Source organism: Ooceraea biroi, chromosome 7, assembly GCF_003672135.1.
Source record: "Ooceraea biroi isolate clonal line C1 chromosome 7, Obir_v5.4, whole genome shotgun sequence".
NCBI classification, from domain to species: Eukaryota; Metazoa; Arthropoda; class Insecta; order Hymenoptera; family Formicidae; genus Ooceraea; species Ooceraea biroi.
In genome coordinates, this window is record NC_039512.1 from 15,518,764 (window position 1) to 15,537,341 (window position 18,578).

The 18,578-nt window shown below is 41.0% G+C and overlaps 3 protein-coding genes across 5 annotated transcripts; 1 reads left to right on the top strand and 2 right to left on the bottom strand.

The window, feature by feature from the left end:
• Positions 1-2,733: 2,733 nt before the first annotated feature.
• LOC105288195 (glutaryl-CoA dehydrogenase, mitochondrial) lies at positions 2,734-6,266 on the bottom strand. Its single transcript, XM_011354266.2, has 8 exons — positions 5,864-6,266; positions 5,711-5,743; positions 4,723-5,091; positions 4,313-4,442; positions 3,995-4,214; positions 3,536-3,765; positions 3,044-3,204; positions 2,734-2,928 (listed from the first exon to the last, which is right to left on the bottom strand). The coding sequence occupies exons 1-8, from the start codon at positions 5,928-5,930 to the stop codon at positions 2,867-2,869; spliced, it is 1,272 nt and encodes a 423-aa protein (XP_011352568.1). The 5' UTR covers positions 5,931-6,266; the 3' UTR covers positions 2,734-2,866.
• Positions 6,267-6,374: 108 nt separating this feature from the next.
• On the bottom strand, positions 6,375-11,528 carry LOC105288182 (caveolin-3). Of its 3 annotated transcripts, none has more exons than XM_011354254.3 (4): positions 11,365-11,528; positions 9,448-9,545; positions 8,647-8,826; positions 6,375-8,033 (listed from the first exon to the last, which is right to left on the bottom strand). In XM_011354254.3, exons 2-4 carry the CDS (start codon positions 9,541-9,543, stop codon positions 7,836-7,838), a joined length of 474 nt encoding a protein of 157 aa, XP_011352556.1. In that variant the 5' UTR covers positions 9,544-9,545; positions 11,365-11,528; the 3' UTR covers positions 6,375-7,835. The 3 variants fall into 3 exon arrangements, with proteins under 3 accessions (XP_011352556.1, XP_011352550.1, XP_011352539.1); XM_011354248.3 differs by lacking the exon at positions 11,365-11,528 and adding an exon at positions 11,036-11,315; XM_011354237.3 differs by lacking the exon at positions 11,365-11,528 and having other exon boundaries at positions 9,448-11,002.
• Positions 11,529-13,943: 2,415 nt separating this feature from the next.
• Positions 13,944-16,405, top strand: LOC105288201. Its single transcript, XM_011354279.3, has 3 exons — positions 13,944-14,972; positions 15,197-15,553; positions 15,853-16,405. The coding sequence occupies exons 2-3, from the start codon at positions 15,232-15,234 to the stop codon at positions 15,945-15,947; spliced, it is 417 nt and encodes a 138-aa protein (XP_011352581.1). The 5' UTR covers positions 13,944-14,972; positions 15,197-15,231; the 3' UTR covers positions 15,948-16,405.
• Positions 16,406-18,578: the final 2,173 nt, after the last annotated feature.

The following is an 18,578-nucleotide window of genomic DNA, read 5'->3' on the forward strand; positions in this document are numbered from 1 at the left end:
TTAACGCCGGCAGGAAAGGTCACAGAGCACAGCGAGTATCGAGCGAGAGACTGCGCGCGGAGGGAGCACGGAGGGAGGGTGAGTCATTAATTTATTTGCGATCACGCCTACGTCACAGTTCACGCGTTGCTGGATGACGGTCATCACGTGCGATTTATCACGTGTCCGATGAGAGGGCGCATCGGAGGAGGCCTGATCGCGAGCACGCTTCTGCGTCGCGTGCCATTTGAATTTCTCCCGCGCGGAACGAATTTTCCTGAGGCACCGAGCGAACGATCGGTGACCTGCAAGAAATGTGCCGGGATCGAGTTCGCCAACGAGTCGCGGATTCTCTCCCTCCCGCCCCCTTTGATCCGTCTAATCAGCGGAGCGGGATACCGGTGGAGACGAGAATCCGCGCTTACCCCCTCAGTTTTACATTTTATCCCCCTCGGACACATCGGGGATCGTCATTGAGATATGATCTCGAGTTGAGCTGGTAACGCGAATGGGAGGTGGACTCGATCCCGACAGAGCCGAGATGTGCATGACTATGCATAAACACGGACACATATTTATCCGCGATCCGGGGGCCGCGAGGAGGCGATTGTAAACTACTGTAAACTAACGATGTTACTACGTTTTACCAAGAGCTTATTGTAGTCGAGAACCACACATTAACACACACATAAATACACACACACACACACACAACATACATACCCCATACACATATACACACATTACACACCATACGCGTACATACATTAACGGAAAAAAAAGAACATGACAACAATGGTATTGAGTGTAGCACGAAAAAAAAAGGAAAAAAGGCAAACGTTCTTTACACTTTTGCACGAGACGTGTGTTGTAAACTTAAATTAATTATTATTGACATATGTAATTAACGTTTTATTACTTAGCAATTAAACTTAATTTATTTATGATTACTCGAGTCGCTTCTGTGTTGACGCCCTTGTTACTGCGTGACAATCTCGTGCGATCAATCCGAGATCACGAACCCCGTGAACAAATCGATCGATCGAAACAATCGTGAGCAATCACGATGACTCTTCATGACGCAGGAATCAATCGATCGTTCGCTGCTTTCTGCACTTTTCGGAGCGAAATCTGCACGATTTTGTGCAGAAGGAATAACATACTCGCTACTAGAGATTATTACTACATCAAGCTCGCAGCAGGAATTTTCATAAAAATCAATGTAAATAATGGTTCAAAAACAAGAAAAAAGTTCTGGAGAGAGAAAACTCGCGATTTAAAACAATTTAGTCGGCAAATGCAGTCCGTAAAAAATTGCAATTTTCATGAACTAGTATAACTGGTCAAGCTTTTAGCCAAACAAATATATTTATCACATTTATTTGTTATAAAATTTATTTCTACATGACAACATTGGTATACATTTCTGGTTGCTTACGAAATCGTTAGATAATTGGTAAGTCACCTAATAAACCTAATTATTATTTAAATTAAATGTCAAATTTATATATGTAGAAATAGTTATCTTTTTTCTGAATGAGAGAATCACTTCTAGTTATTTAATATAATTAATCTAAATCACACACAAGCTAATATTTTCGAGAATCTTCAAGGAGCAACGGAAGGATGGATGGATCGCGATGATTATATTTTTTTAAAGTGGTCGCTCTGAGAATTATTATTAAAAAAAAAGAAAGAAGAGAAGACCTCTCGGAGAGCAGAAAGAGAGAACGAGCACTCTCATTTTTTACTCACGCACGCAATATTCGTAATTAACAATAATCGTGCGACGTAGCGCAGCAGCCGCGTTCTGAAATTGTGTGAGCTGGACCACTGAACATCGTAAATAAATATAAATAGACAACCGTAGCTCTGACGTGTAGATTTTTATATTTTCATTTAATATCGAATTAGTCTAAAAACACTGTGAACACGTATACATAGATATATACATACTATATATACACTATATTTCTACGGAGACCTAGAATTATTAGACCGGGTGAGAGAGAGAAAGAGAGAGAGAGAGGGAGAGAGGGAAAGCGTGAATGAGGAACATCAACATTGTTTATCACGCGATTAATCGATCCGAGAAAATCATGTAAGATTATTAAAAGAAAAACAGTACAATCTATCGGAAAAATCGACTCGTGTAAATACGTCATTCTATCGTTTTATTATTCGGATAAACATTCTCGAAGATACAAATTAATCGCGACAACTTTTTTTCCGGATTTATGAAAAGGCTTTTTCCCATTAAATAAATAAATAATTGACCTGTTAAATGTGCACTCGAAATTTCGATTCGAATCGCGAACGAAACGCTGCGAGATCGATCTGGAAATGTATTTTGAGCGATATTGTGATTCGCGCTTTCGTTATTGTTTCTCCATTAAAAGTCACGCGTGTGGATCTGTCGTGCATGTATGTGTGGAGAATAAATGGCGGGTTGAAAGGTGACAACGAGAGCGAATGGCGGCGCATAATGAAAAGACACACACAATAAAATTGTTAAAACGTCAAGTAGAAAATAAACGAGCAATAAAGTGTATCGAATGATTCGAATCCTGTTGCAGAACGGAAACGTGTTTGAGACATCAATTTCCGTTTTAAATGCAGAGGTGGAAAGTTGCGCGAGGGGAATACATATATCGGAGGATACTATTATATTAATACTTTCCTTAAGTAAAATTTCAAAAAGGATGAATTTTGCAAAAGAGTATGAAAGGATTTGGTATAAAAATGAAACGGAAGAATCTTTTACATCCATATCTATTTACGTATCAAAGCGTATGTATGTCAGTCGTTCATGAAAAATAACAATTCATGACATATGATGTACGTATCGTACAAACAGAATAAAATTTGCAAGAAGGAGCAGTTATTCCTAGAATGCAGCAATGCCGGTGATCGCTCTGCCAAGGATCAACGCGTGAATATCATTCGTGCCTGTGAAGAAGAAAAAGAAGAAGAAAACCCGTAGATTCGAATCGCAACGTTGTGATCGCCGACCAATTAAACAACTATGTCATCTTCAAATCACTTTGGAATAATTTCCTAGTACCTTCGTAAGTATTCACGGTCTCAAGGTTCATCACATGCCTAATCACGTGATACTCGTCCGAAATCCCATTTCCACCCAGCATGTCTCTCGCGGTGCGCGCGATTTCCAGTGCTTTGCCGGTCGAGTTCCTCTTCACGATAGAGATCATTTCCGGCGCCACTCTACGACATGTGCATAATCATCTTGTCCTTTTCTCGACCACGCGCGATTAATATCACACATCATTTTATCCTCCGGACATCGCAACAATAATCTCACGATAAATAATTACAAATTGCAAATGCAATATTATAATTACTTAGACTAATTAATTTAGGAATATTATAAATAATATCATTATTTTAAAAGGATTATAAAACGTTGATAATTTAACGATAAATAAGTTATATACATTCAATTGTAAATTATATTATGAAAACATGGTCTTTCCATCACGAACATCGAAAGAATTAATTTTTGGCGCCTTTTTTGAGCGCTTTAAACGAATTTTACCTATTTTCGTCCTTCAATCTACCGACTCGCAGGCAACTCTGAAGACCGATCGCGATTTCGCACATCATGTCCGCCAGTTTCTTCTGTACGAGCTGATTCGCCGCCAGTGGTTTCCTGAATTGTTGCCTCTCCAGGGTGTAAGATCGTGCAATCTTCAAGCAAGCCTCCGCCGCACCCAACGCACCCCAGCCGATTCCGTATCGAGCGTTGTTCAAACAACCGAATGGTCCCTTCATTGAGTTTTTACTTAAAACAATCTGATCTACGTAGGCATAAAATAGCGCATGCCGCAATTTTCTACACCTCTTTTGCAATTACAATTTTTCTTCGCTAATTTACCATTCTTCTGCTATTCTACTTCGCTAATTTATTTTTTTTTTAGTTTTCAATATCTTTCTAAAAATGTTCAGAAATATATGAAATAAAATTAGATTTCCCAAAAAAATACTCATAGCTTACTTTGAGTCCTTGAACGTTCAACAAGTTTTCCTCAGGCACGATCACATTGTCCATCAGGATCATTCCAGTTATAGACGACCGAAGGGAGAACTTTCCTTCGATCTTCGGCGTGGACAATCGATCCCCCGCGGCTTCTCTCTCGATGATGAACCCGCGAATGTGACCATCGTCGCACTTTGCCCACACCACCAGCACATCAGCAATGGGCGAGTTCGTGATCCTAAACGAAATTCGACGACGTGATTTCGATTTTCCGAGAGAAGGTCGACGTTTTTGGTCGACGAACGATAAAGTAAAGTCAAACTTCCCAAAACCAACCATGTCTTGCTGCCGCTTAATTTGTAGACTTTTCTGTCGGAATCGTAAACAGCTCTGGTCTCCAGAGAACCTGCATCACTACCGTGATTCGGCTCCGTCAGACCGAAACAGCCAATCTTCTCCCCGGAAACTGAAATACATCTCAAATACTATCTTAAGCTCGTAAATTAATTTTGATTTTACATTATTTGAATTGATTTTGATGTGGCTTATTAATGCTCTAAATTTCATATTAATTTAATTTACAATATATCAAAGACAATTAAATATTTTTCATTTCCTCTACTTTTCATCTCATCGAAATTAATAATTTTTTTAAACACTTTCCCATGTACAAAATTCTAAATGTCGATTTTTTCGTAATGTAAAAATTAAAAAAAATACAATTCCACTTCCACGTGTTTACGTACTCATTGTAGGCAAGAATCGCTCTTTTTGAGCTTCGTTGCCGTACATGTTAATCGCGCCGCACGCAAGGGAGGATTGCACCGATAACGCGGATCGATACCCGCTATCGACGCTCTCGATCTCCTTGGCGAGGAGCCCATAAGCCACCGAGGATACCCCGGCGCCACCGTAACCCTTGATAGTGCAACCTAAGGCTCCAAGCTGGCCCATCTCCCTGATGATTTCCTTGTCGAATTGCTCCTTACGATTCGCCTCGATTACGCGCGGCATGAGCTGCTCCTGACAATACGATCGGAACTGATCTCTGATCAGGATCTCGTCCTGCGTCAGCTGTGACTCCAGCTCGAACGGATCCTCCCATTTGAAGGTGGCTAATCCACAATTTCGAAATTTCAATAAACAATTAGTTAGCTATCTCAGAATAAGAATTGATTAAATACACTCATTTCAAGTTTGTTCTATTCAGAATGAATTAATTGTCTAAAAAATCACAAATGGAAAATTTAATTAAATCTAAGAAAAGCACATTTAGTCATGTTAATAAATTACTTAATAAATATTTCATTTTCAAAAGCTCATAAAGTACGACATGTATTGCAGCAGTGGCATTATAACACAATATGTTACAGTAGCATTATAACACAATATGTTACAATAAGCAATGAAAATAAAAAATAAAATTTAAAAACTAATAAAATGATAAGAAAATAATAAATGATAAGAAAATATCTCGTTTATATGTTGTTTATCAATTCTCAATAAAGACAAGACAAGCAATCATCTTAATGTTAACTGGACTGAGTCTACCAGCCGAGATTCGACTGCATCGTGCTGCTATCTACACCTGTACTTTACATCACATGAACAATCGGCGCAGACCATCTCACGATTAGGATGTAATCTGCTTTCCTCTTTCTCTATCTTTATTTACTTACAAATACAAATACACGAATATGACTTGCAATAAACTGCGTAACTGTTTTTACTTACATTTTGCCCGAAGTGACGCGGAGGCGGAGAACTCTGATCAGGAATTAATTGTTAAGGAGAACACAAGAAAGATGCAATTAAAATCTGATCACACTATTAAATACCGAACGATCTAATGATCATGATTCATGATCGCGATGAGAGAAAGGATACGCCTCGCTAAATTAGCGCGATACAAGCGACTAGTAGTCGACAGCAATTTCTGAATACAACTTTCCATCTTGAGCAACTGCTGATAGAACACTGACTTGAGTCCGTAAGAAAGTCTCGTTATCAATTGCGCAAATAATCAAGCCACGTTTACACCGAGCGACTGAAACGAGCAAGTGCCTGATAAGTGTCTCGCAAAAAATTATTCATGTTTGTTTACGACTTTACGACGATTCTATTTTTTTTGGACTGCTCAGTAGGTGAGCAACAACTGGACTTATCAGCTGTTGCTGACAGTATCGTGACGTCTCGCGTGGTGATTGGCTAAACGTCTGATTGGACTGCTGGCAGCTTGGAGGCAATTTTGAATGATCATTGATGCAACCAAGCGCGCACATTGCTGGTATTTTTTTATTAAACTTTGTTTCTTAGAAACTTTTCTAGTTTTTGGCGATTCTCAAATTAGGTTCCAGAGAATTTTATAATAAATTTGAAATGTCGTAGAGATATTCTCGTGTAAGTTCTACGTTTTATTTGCAAAAATTGGCAGAAAGAACAGGTTCGTATGTACACAATTTGATGTTACTAAAAAACTTTCTATAAATTGATAATCTACAATGTTCGAAATCGCAAAACTCCGAACAGAATGACATCGAGACAATGATAATGGTGTATTCAAATTGAAATCTGATTACATCAGATTAATTAAGATAATATCAAGAAATGCAGAGTGAAAGTATGAAAATACGTTTTTGTCTTGTCGCTTCGAGATACATTATTATTCGAGATACATCACAATATCAATTGTACAATATGCAGTAATTAAGTGGACGGATCTGTCAGTCTAACGTTTCTTGTTTCCAACGATATTATATAATAATATGTATATTGTTCCTCTTATTTTATTACTAATCATTAACGTCTTTAATAATTGTTTAAATCGATTATCGCTTATTATTTACAATTATATTTATTACATTCAAAATTTTAATTAATGAACAAATTTAGTAACGACACATTCCATTTTTATGCTTTATAATTATTATTTGAATAATTATCGTTTCTGACGTAACGAGGATCCTCAATTGTTTAGGACTCGACAAAATCCGACAAAAAAAATGGCCAACGAAACCGCCTACTCGCGTGAAGTATTGACTAGTGTGCCTCCTCGAACCCTTTAGCATCTTAACTACCGATCGGCAACTACCACCACGACATGTGCGACGGTTAAAATTATTACAAACTCCCGCAAGGCCAGAGGGACCTTTACACTTTCTGGCGTACTTATTGTTTAACAGCGGCTCGTTGCTACACGCATGCACTTCACCGCGACATTTCTTGACGTCGCACGACTTTCTTAACTGAGACATTGTAAAAGTTTACACCCTTTCCCGATGTCTACGTCGCGATGTGCATTCGGTATTGTCGCTCGTGTATCGATTTATTCTAACATTAGATACACATTATTCATTTCAAAATTTAATGTATACAAATTATCGTGTTTCTCCATCTCTCTATCTCTCTCGCCATCTTTTGCGATGATAGACATTTTCCTGGCGTTCTGTAATCTTATTTTGCACTTGAGGATCCTCGGTCCAACAGAGCACAGAACAAACAATGAATCCTCTCACCTCCTCTCTCTCGCGAGAGAGAAAGAGAGAGAGAAAGAGCAACTCTATCTAAATACTATAAAGCCCGTGTTAGACTACACGTTAAAGATTGGGATTGCGAACTGGAGGTTTAGGACTGCATTCAAAACATTATCTGCTGATTGATCAAATTCCAATTCTCCAAATAACAATCTGAATCCCCTATGCGTAGCCTGATCCGGGCTTAACATTACTAAACGGCACATGAACCACGCAGCGTTTTCCAATATCGGCGTCTCATGTCGAGCAAGGCGTGAAGCGGTTCGACAAAGAAATTCGCTGTCAGTCAATTCAATTTCGATCGCCTCGGCGAGGACGACGCTCGACTATACAATCAGCAGGTCGTCCTTTTGGTAAGGGCCATCCGGCAATCTTTGATTGAATACGCGGATATTGTGGCAGCAGTAGCCCATTGCCTCCATGATTGGCCGTATGATCGCCTGCGTCACTGCCGCCAGGATATTTCGCATGGTCGCGCATATGATCTTCCATATACGCAGACATGGCGCGATGCACCATATATGCTGCAAGGAAATGCAATCGTGGTGTATTCTGCGATTGTTCGACAAGTGCGGAGACAGGACTAGTGCGAAAAAGAAAGAAAGAGTGAGATTGTTGATGCGGAATTGATAACTGTGGGCGTCGAAATTCAGAAACTTCGCAAAAGTTTCTGGAGAAGGTCACGGGGTATACGATTTTACTCAATTAATGTTTACTTTAATTATTTAATTATATAAAATTTTTAATATTTAATTAAAAATAAGACCTATCGAATTTTCCAATTTTGAATTAATTTCTAATTTAAAAACGTCAAGACAACTGGAATCATGCAAACGATAGACTCGGTACATTCAATGTTAAATGGATATTAAGTTTGAATAATAATAATTAATAAATAACACGCAAGTTATATTTAAAAAATCAATACTGATTATGACTAATATTAAATTTCGCGGTCTTGGTCTCGATCTTGCTACAGCCTTACTCGTATTCCAGTCGTCGTAATTAGGGGGCAATAAGTAGAGGACACGCCATAACACACACGAGACACCTGGAATCGATCGCAGGGAGATCGAAGGAAAGGGACGCACGCGACTGAAGGAGGAGGAAGAAAGGTAAGAGGGTTTATCGACTCACCTGAAATGCGAGGCAGGCGAATGTGAAGCCCAAACAGAGGGCGAAGAAAGGCGCGACGAGAACGGAAAGAAGTATGTAACAGCATCCCCTGGAAAGCCGAAAGCAGTGGCCGCTGAGTCGCCAGGCGCACTCGGGGCTGCGGATGCCTTCCGGCTCGCCGATCACGTCGTCCCACATCACCTGTATTCACGCTCGCGCATAATCGATGCCGATTAAACGGACTCGGCGCGTGCAAACAATTGCAAGTAAATGCAATGTGCGACTACAATTTGTATTGTGAACGAAAGCGTGAATAACACGTGATTCGGCCTGAAATCCCATTACTCTACGTCGCCAAGATCGCTAATTATTTTCGAGGAAATGTGAGTTACGGCAACATTCTCATCGACACAGTCAATAATTTAAATAGAAGCTGAAGAAGGATGAATCCCGGAACTTCCGTGGAAATCAAACCAAAGAAAATATGAAAACGAATAAGCGATCGAGTATTTAATAAAAATCCGCGATGATCTTGTTACGAAGATAAAACATGCGAAGCATGAGACTTGATGTAACGAACTTATAATAAATATTTCATCCCAATAAAAATTCAAATTTCACAATTAAGAAATCATCGCACGAAAAATACACCTTTATCGAGACTCAAAGAAAATTCGTGCGTATACTCTCCTCGATCAAAAAAACGAAATTGACAGCGTCATGCAATTAGTGCACAGTCATTCTTTTCACGAACCAGCCAGCACGATACACTAATTACTACTCTCTCCGACTAATCACTCTCCGAAGAGACAATTCCATTACCTGAAGATGTTGGTTCAGGTTGTTCGGGTCTCGATCCTCCAGCTCGACGGCGCTCTCGGGCCCTGCGGACCTCTCCGAGGACTCTGCCTTCTCCATCCCTGGAATACGGATACTCGGGCATTTGGGCATGCTGCAGTGGAGGCTCCTGATTCTCGCCAACATGATTTCCTCTCGTCAACTGTTATCCCCTTCACCTCCCTGTTCGTCTCGGTTTCTCTCCCCGAAAACGCGGAAACCGCGAACTTCACGAGCCGCGGATTCGCGGCGGCAGACAACGACGACGATGAGCGGCTGTCCCGGTCGCGCGGCCCGTCACCATCGCGAAAATGACCACTACAGCGAAGAACGTACGCCGGTACACGTACGGTCCATAAGGCATCGATTATCTTCGTTAAATAATAGATCGTGCGCGCTGCAATCGTCCCCGCCGCCGCTGCCGGAATCGCCCTCGTCAAGAGAGAAAGAAAGAAGGAGAGAGAGAAAAAAAAAGAGAAAGAAAGGAACCTGAGAGTGGGTGGACGGCGGAGGAACGCGATCAAGGAGCGACACGCCGGCCGATCCGCGACCAAATGCGGGGGTGGACTTGGTCACCGTATTTACGTGTGCCCTCTCATAATCACGGGATATCGATTCCAGACGCAGCTACGCTTTAGTCTTCGCCTTGACTTCAACTGTTGCGCCCTAAGAGTGGGGCGGGAGGGAGAGTTCTGCAGCGAGAAACCGTGCAACGAGGTCGCGGATTTCTCTTTTTATAAGCGACGCAGCTTTTTTTACAACGGCCGCACGTGGCGTCGCGACGTCAGCCGTCGTCCTTCCGGATCTGAATCCAAGGATCGTCGATCTGACATTGTTCCACATTAATTTAAGAACGAACCTCTTTCGTCACATAAAATGGAGTTAATTCTTCATGAAACTTACTAACAAAAATTATTATGGATTATTCTCTCTCTAAGTTGAATAAGTTGTAATTTAAGGAAGATTTCGTCCTTCACTATTTAAACAATATCCCTATATAGAACCGAATCGTCTCGAAAGACTGTAGAAAAAGAACTATATAATTTTGCAATGGCTCTGCTCTTCCAGCCAAGACAAGAGCCATCCAATCTTATATTTTTATCGCAGCTTTTCGAGGAAAAAGACTACACTCATGTTTAGTTTACGAGTAATACGTATTTACGTAAATACGTATTACTCGAGTGTGCTGCAAAGGGTTAAACGCAGCGAGGTGGATATAGCAAAGGTTGTCTCCGCAGAGGGAAGGACATGGACACGTAAAGAAAAGAAATCGCGCGATTCGACGACTTTGTCCTACTTTTTACAACAGAGAACGCAGATCGTATCTACCCTCTACCCTCTATGAACAAGGGGCACGCTCCGCACGCTTTACCATGCCGTTCCGCGCGATTATCGACTCGCGAAAAGTTTCGCCAAGAAATCGCGTCCGACTGCTCGTCTATTTCCAACCCCCGCCGTGGTGCCTACACACCCAACTCACTGCAATCCGATTAATAATAGAGGGTGCCGTTACGCTGACGCGCTACTATGTGTCCAACAAAGCCTCAAAGTAGAGCTCGGCCGATCGAATTACCTCCGCGTTTCATCAATTATTTCCGCGGCTGTACTATCCCACGTCAATGTGTGCGTCCGTCATTTCCAATCACAGGCGTGTGTGGTGGTGTATCATGTAAAAAAAAAGTAGAAAATTGCACAATTTGCAAGTTATGTGACGCGTGATTTGTTCGGCCGATTTTTGCTTTCGCGCGGCGTAACTTTTATACGCGTGCGATCTCGCGATCGACGACGAACGCGGTACGCGATCTAAGAGATTGAATGGATCTTTTCGTTGCTCCCTCTTGGAGCGTTCCTTCCTCGTGCTTACAAGAGCGAGTGGCAATTGGTCGCGTGAACGATACTCACTCGGTTCGCCGTTCGCCACCCTGGAGCCCCTTATTTTGCCGGTTGGTCGCGGACAGCCACAGGAAGAGCAACCCCTTATCTGCTGATTACGACACCTGAGCGCGTCGCCCTGCTTTACGGTAGAGTAAAGTATTCGCAGTACTTGGTACCGCTATACCGACTATATAAGCAGTCGGTGAACAATCCGGGGAATTCTAACGGAGTGGACAGCGGTCAGTCAGCGCGGCTGCGCACTGCCGGGGGTTTCAGCCCCTCGGCCGGCCGGCGCGTCTTCGGGTACAACCACCCCGGAAAACGAAAGTAAATGGCCCGCACGAATGACGCGATTCTGACCTCGGAGGAAAACATGTTAAATAAAGATAATTAAAGTGTTGTCTCTAAAGAAAATGTTGAAGTGACGTCTTTAGCGGAAGAGAAACGTTAACCAATATTTTTGGATCACTTGATTGACTTTTTATTTAGTTTAATTCCGTGTTTTACTTAGTTCAATTGATAAATGTAATAAATAAATGAAGATTATAAATCATCTTGTAATTTTATTATAAATTTATTTTTAGATTGTCGATGTTAGATTGTTCTGTTTTTATCACTAGCGCATTCGTGAATTTTCTGCAATCTATCGGAAATTTAATTTGCTACTAACGAGGCGCGATAATTCATTAATCCAACACGATACTAATTGTTATATTATTGTTTATATATTATTACACATTTAAAGAAAGGAAGAGAATTATCGAGGCACATTATTCTGCATTTCCACCAACGATCAACAGATGGAGTAGGTAGTACACAAATTGGTACCAACTCGTGGCTTTACCAACGGATCACTAGAACTAATTTACAGCTAGTTGCAGAAGCAAGAAACTTTCACACAGTTCCCTTTCTTAAAATTATCAATTACATCAAAAAACTCTTCCTATCTCTCCCGCTCTTCTATTGTCACAGCATTTTACACAATTATCTGCCATTATACACAAGTATAAAACCAGCCCGTACAAAACAAATGCATGAAGAAAAACGCCATCGGGGATTTTAATTATTGCGACGCACGTCGCGAGCAAAACGATCGAAAGGAGAGAGAATTTCTCGTCGGGAATTTTTGACAGCGTCTCGTCATTCTCGATCTCGACGGGAATCGTTAGAAATCGCCGTGGACGAACGCCGAACAAAGCGAAGTGACGGCCGCCGGCCTGTGGCTGACGGACGGGTCCGGGAGTGGACCGGGGGAGGCAGAGAGACGCATGAATGGACGCTGACGTGTAGAGTATTGTAATGGGCATTCCGGTGCGTGCGTGTGCGGCTTAAATCAGGCCTGGAGTCCGGTTGCGTAAGCGCGACAGTCACGACGGACGTCCCGTCACGATCCCATAACGGGCTGCACTTTTGCCCTGCACTTTTACCCCCGCGAGATCTCTCGCGGACAATCGCGCGAGACGGAAAGCGAGCTCGCAGCCGCAGTGTTATATTGCTAATGTAAACGCACGCTTGTTTCGATTCCATTTCCTAAATTTGTTTTAAACGTTTTATTAATTTTATCGGAATACATTGTCATTGATGTGTTATTAATTTAATTTTTAAAATTTATACATGGCGTATTTTCGATTATTATTTTATTACTTCTCGATATTTTAATTGGAGATGTTTCAAATAAATATGATAGTTTCTGAAGCACGTGTCGGATTTTAAAATAAGAGGCGGGTTGATAGCACTTGGTTCCTATATCTGGCAAGATGGATGATTTCGTATAAACGGAGATAGCATCTGTTTTACATTGAAAACGATTCTACGTCATTTGATTCGGACATTCTCCGCGCTGCTTAATTTCGAGGGCGTGTTTGGTCCTAACGAATGTATAAATAGATAACTGGAAATAGTAGGTTAGATTTAAAGATATGCGCTCACAGGCTTCTCACCGCCGCCCTTCCTTCGAGACCGTAAAATCCCCATTTTCTTACGTCATCCCCGTATCCGCTGAGTCACAGCGCCCTATCGCTCCCCATGGGACCTCATAAACATTCGCCACCCTCGACTGTCGGGTGAAACTGTGTTTTCCGAATAGCCAGTAGTATGATAAACGCAACGTTGCCAAAGGACATTTTTACGTAATCGTAATTATATATATACGAGCAGAAAATTAGTCTCTATTGAATTAACATTTTCAGGAACGTATCAATTCATAGAAATTTAAAGTAATTAACTTTTTCTTAAAAAGGCATTTTTAAGAATTAATAATAATCAATAATCTTAAGCGTTGAAAATTGAGATAAATGTAAGATTAGAGGTGACACCGATTTCAATGACTTTAATATATATTATCAAAAAAATAGCTCTGACAAATTTTATTACACAATTATGATCAATTAAAGATGAGGTTGCCCCTAATCTTACCATTTACCAAAATTAATTTTGAAGATTGAAAATAATTTTTATCATAATTCCTTTCCAAAGTGTCTTCTTCAGTTGTTGCTTATTCTTAAATTGGAATTTAAATTTTCGATATTAAGAAAAAGATATTCTCGTGCACATGTCATGTTATATTTAATTAGCAATCCTTCTGGATAAAAATATATTTAAAATATATTTAAAAAAATTAACTTAATTATCTTCACCATCTCTGGATCGTCTCAGCTTTGTCACGGCAAGTCTCTGATTATCCGGCACCGTGTATGCAGTTTAGACACGGCACCACGAAATGTAAATCTAGGCGCTGCCGGACTCGCCGACCGTGTCAATATGTAATTCCTCCGGTTATGAAACGAAAATTTACGAGCACAAGGCCGCCCTGTGCCATTATCATAAGCGAAGAAATTAACGTAATCGCCAGTCACGACGGCCCTTTCAATTCCCTCGTGACGGCGACGGCGGCGGCGTCGGCGGCGCAAACGACCGATATATAAAACGTGTAATTCAAGATTTCCCATGGATCGGTTCGTGTTCTCGATCGTATCTGAATTGCGTCAACTCGTACATTGCATAATGATCCGTAATGTGGCATAACTTGGCGCACACGCCCGCGTTGTGCTCGCGAACGCGCGTGCACGATATTTCTATCGAGCTATTGACGCGCGTATCGCGGGATATCATCGACGTATCATCGCTTCTCTCGCCGATTTATCGAATCGGGACTGTCGCGCGGACGTCACGGGAACGTCCGTCTATCTCGTTCGCGCGGACGACAGAACAGAAACGCGTAGACAGCGTGAAACGTGAACGTTCCGCCCCACGAGGGCGACCGATCGCGATGTTACCGATTCCGTTGCGACACACGGTATGTATCCCACGTAAATACATGTTAGTATCGGAAGATGACGACACCAAACACCAGCAAACACGTAGGGAACAAAGGATCGAATGTTCGACTATTAGGTCATCAAATTCCGTCAAGTCAACATCGATCTTCTCTGATTTGTTTCTCCTATCGTCGTTATCACTTAATTCGAGAGTGATAACGTTTATCTGAGCTATATCGTAAAACAACAGAGGAAAACGTGAGATTGTAAATAGAAGCCTTCAAATATTTCTAAACAATTGTAATAATCGGACAATTCACGTGTCGGATCGTTATCGGTACGTTGGATCGATCAATCGGAGGATTCACCGCACGAGGAGTGAGTACATCGATTTTCAAACGTGTAATCGTGATCATCATTATCCCGTCACCATTCCCTTGTTAAACATCCATCATACTAAAGTTTTCCTCAATAATCTCTCTTGAGTGGTTTCGATTTTGAAATCGGCGTCGATTAACGATTGTCCTGATCATTCGACCTTCAAACCGTCCGTTAAGACCGCCGAGAAACGTCCGCGGATAATCTCGCATTGCTTGATTCAGATAACATCAATCGCGAATTCCTGCGGAGGGACGAAATGGCACCGAGGAAGAATATCTCGAGATCGCAGGTGTCGGCTGGCAACTGCCGCTGTAATTGTGAGAGTTCCGAGAGCTCGTATTCGAACTCGTCGGAGAGCAGTACGTTCACCGACTCTTCCGAGTCCTCCTCCTGCGACTGCGACTGTGACTGCGAGAACTGCTACACGGACCACGAAAAGCCCCTGAAGAGCGCGAGGTCGAAAAAAGCACGACCGTCCAAGAAAATCGCGAGAAAGAGTGCATCGAATGCTAAGCAGAAGCGCGCCTACAGCCTCAACACTCCCGCGTACCGAAAGAAGAGCACATCGAAGAATAAAAGTACGTTCTTTTTTTGCGAGAATCCGCACTACGTTTATTTTTACGTTATACACGGATTCGCGGATTATTGTCTCGAGAATTCGTAATCGCTTGTGATTGAGAGTTAAGTAATCAATTCTTTTATATATTTTCATTATTATTATTTAGATTTTATATTATTATTATTATTTTATATCTTATTATTAATATAAAATATATGAATATTATTATTTCTCTAATATCATATAATTCAAATGTGCACACATATATAATTAATTCTTTCAGATTTGTTTCATATAAATTTGTTTTTATGTTTAAAGGATCACGTTCCCAAGATTACGAAAGCGACAGCTATACTGATGAAGAGAGAATTTGTGATCGCTGCAGCAATACCATCCGTCGCAAAGTGGATTAAAAGCTTGACTGCGGATGTCTACTCTTTTTTTATTTAATGAAGTGCTTATTAGTTAATTGCTTATCATCTATAACTTTTTCACTTGTCTCTGTGTCGTTATTACGACACGACACGAAACAAGATGCAAAATGTATTATTCATCACATTAAATTTTCTCGCAATTTTTTTCATGCAGACGAAATAAATAATTACGATACAATAAAATATTATTGTGATGACCAAACCGGATAAACACAATAATGCATTTTGCATCTTATTGGTATTCTATGCATTTTAGATAATAATTAATGAGGGAGCTGTGCTTCTTATATGCCATTATTATTTGCTAATTTCACTGATTCGCATAAACAACAGCGGAAAAAAGAATCATTTTATCTAGTGATATATGCTTTATTTTAATTATAAATTGTATAAATCATCTTTCGTCGGGAGAATATATTATATTGTCGCATACAAAATGCCCGTTGTTTATTTTCCTTATTATGCAATTAAGAAAAAGGAAAGGTCAACAGGAATCACTTATTTCTCAGAAAAGAATGCATCTTAGGGGAATTTCGGGTTTCCGTTTCCCGATCCAAGTTAATAGGGACGCGGCGAGATCGTCGCGGGTTGCAAAAAGTCGCAGCGATTCTTACGTACTTGCACACATCCATAGAAACGGAATGCACGATTACGTAATGCGAGATAAAATCGAAATAAGCGATTACTACGCGGCAAGGACTAAAATCCCGCAATGACATGCAAATATTTAGATAAGATTGACTAGTCGGTGTAACGGTGCTCATACACTCGCGTGTGTTCTGCGTGCGTGTGTATGTGCATATGTATGCGTGCACACGCGCATGTATACACATATGAGAACGCTATTATCGCGTCAGTAACAAGACATGGGCGGTACACTTGCGGTGATCTATTTTAGCGCGCGGAAATAACACGTTGCTATTGCAAAAATAAACGGAGCTGTACTTTTAAAACTGATCTTTCATCGGTTAAAATTTGTGTTTTTCATTTTACGTGAACAGCTTGTATTACATGCGATTAACGGCAAAAAGATATACTAAACGGCTTTGGCAATGGCGAGCAACGAGTTCTCGCTGAAGCAGTCGTTTGTTTTTTCTTTTACCTTCGTAACACTAATACGTAATACAAGATGCAATCAAAGCATTAGAAATAATATCGCTTCTTATCGATGAGAAAATCTAATTTAATATTGATTTATTAATAGTTTTATTTATTAATAGTTGTATTATATTTATATAACTCTATTATAAAATTCTAGCATAATTGATATAAAATTATAAAATTAACTATAATACTAAAACATACATTTAATATCGCGTTTAAAGATGGAGACGATTATCCACGGACGCTTCTGACTACTGACTGACTGACCGAAAAACCCAAGCGCGAAACGAGAACGCGGCCCCGAAAGCGTCAGGAAAACGGCCGGGTCACCCTCGAGGGTTAGCGCGGGACCACGTTTCTCTCGCTTGGCACTGAAAAGTCGGAGGAAAGACGGGAATAACGCGAGGAAAGCCTGCGGAGAACCAGTCACGTGTGTCTGTACAACGTGCCGCCGGCTGTTCTTGAGTTCATGGCCCGACTCTACCTTGCTACTGCAGCTAGAAGTGTTGTGACATAATAGGCTCACCAATCACTTACACCGTGTTTGCGCTAACTGTGAACGCGCTGCATCCGCGTTTTCCAACCTCGGCGCCTTTTTTCCGCCGTTCTGTGCGGCGGTTTAACATTTATTAACATGTTGGTGGATGTTGATATTTACTGGCGTGTTATAAATACCAGAACGCATTATATATAGATTAATAAAAATACTATGCATTAAAAAAAAAAAAGATGACGGAGGAGAGTCATGTGAAAATGTAGGAAATAATATCAGCCTATAAATATCAACTTATATAAAGCGACATTTCTTTAGATTGCAACACGAATAAAGCGATTTATTAAATTTTTAATATAGACACCCACGCGATTATTTAACCGTTTTCCAAGCTGAGAGAGCGGAAGAAACTCCTTCAAGCGATATTCGCTCTCTGATATTGCCCGCTTGCCACCAATCGAATTCTTCCTTAACGAGTTTCTTTCCCTTTCTTCGGCCCATTCTGAAATTACTTACGCGCTGTGATGGATATGAATTTCGCGAGACCGCGCGCCTTTGTGTGTTAATTCTCGCGGCCGATAAAAAGGAAATATTAAGCGCGGCGCGATGAATTATATTAAATGGAGTTGCAGGAGGAGGAATATCGCGCGCCGGTTACGCTCGCACGTGCAGTTGCCGAATCTAGGACGTGGAAAGTAACTGTTTATATTAACATTACGGCCTTTTTTTCCACGATGACGCAAGCGCATCGCTTCGAAGGCATCGCGGGGAATATAAATGTTCCGCGTTTTATGGGGCGGTGAATTTTCTCGGCGATTACACGGTGCGCGCGAGAGCGCTGGCTCGCACACATGCAACACGTACACACGTACGGACGCGTAGGATAATGAGAATTAATTTTAGATCCGTGCCTTGCGCCGCGCGGCGAATATTTCTGTCGCTGGTTTTACCGTTAACGATAATTTAGCTCGTTTGCGGCGTTTGCGTTACGACACTTCGCCAGGCCGGTTGTG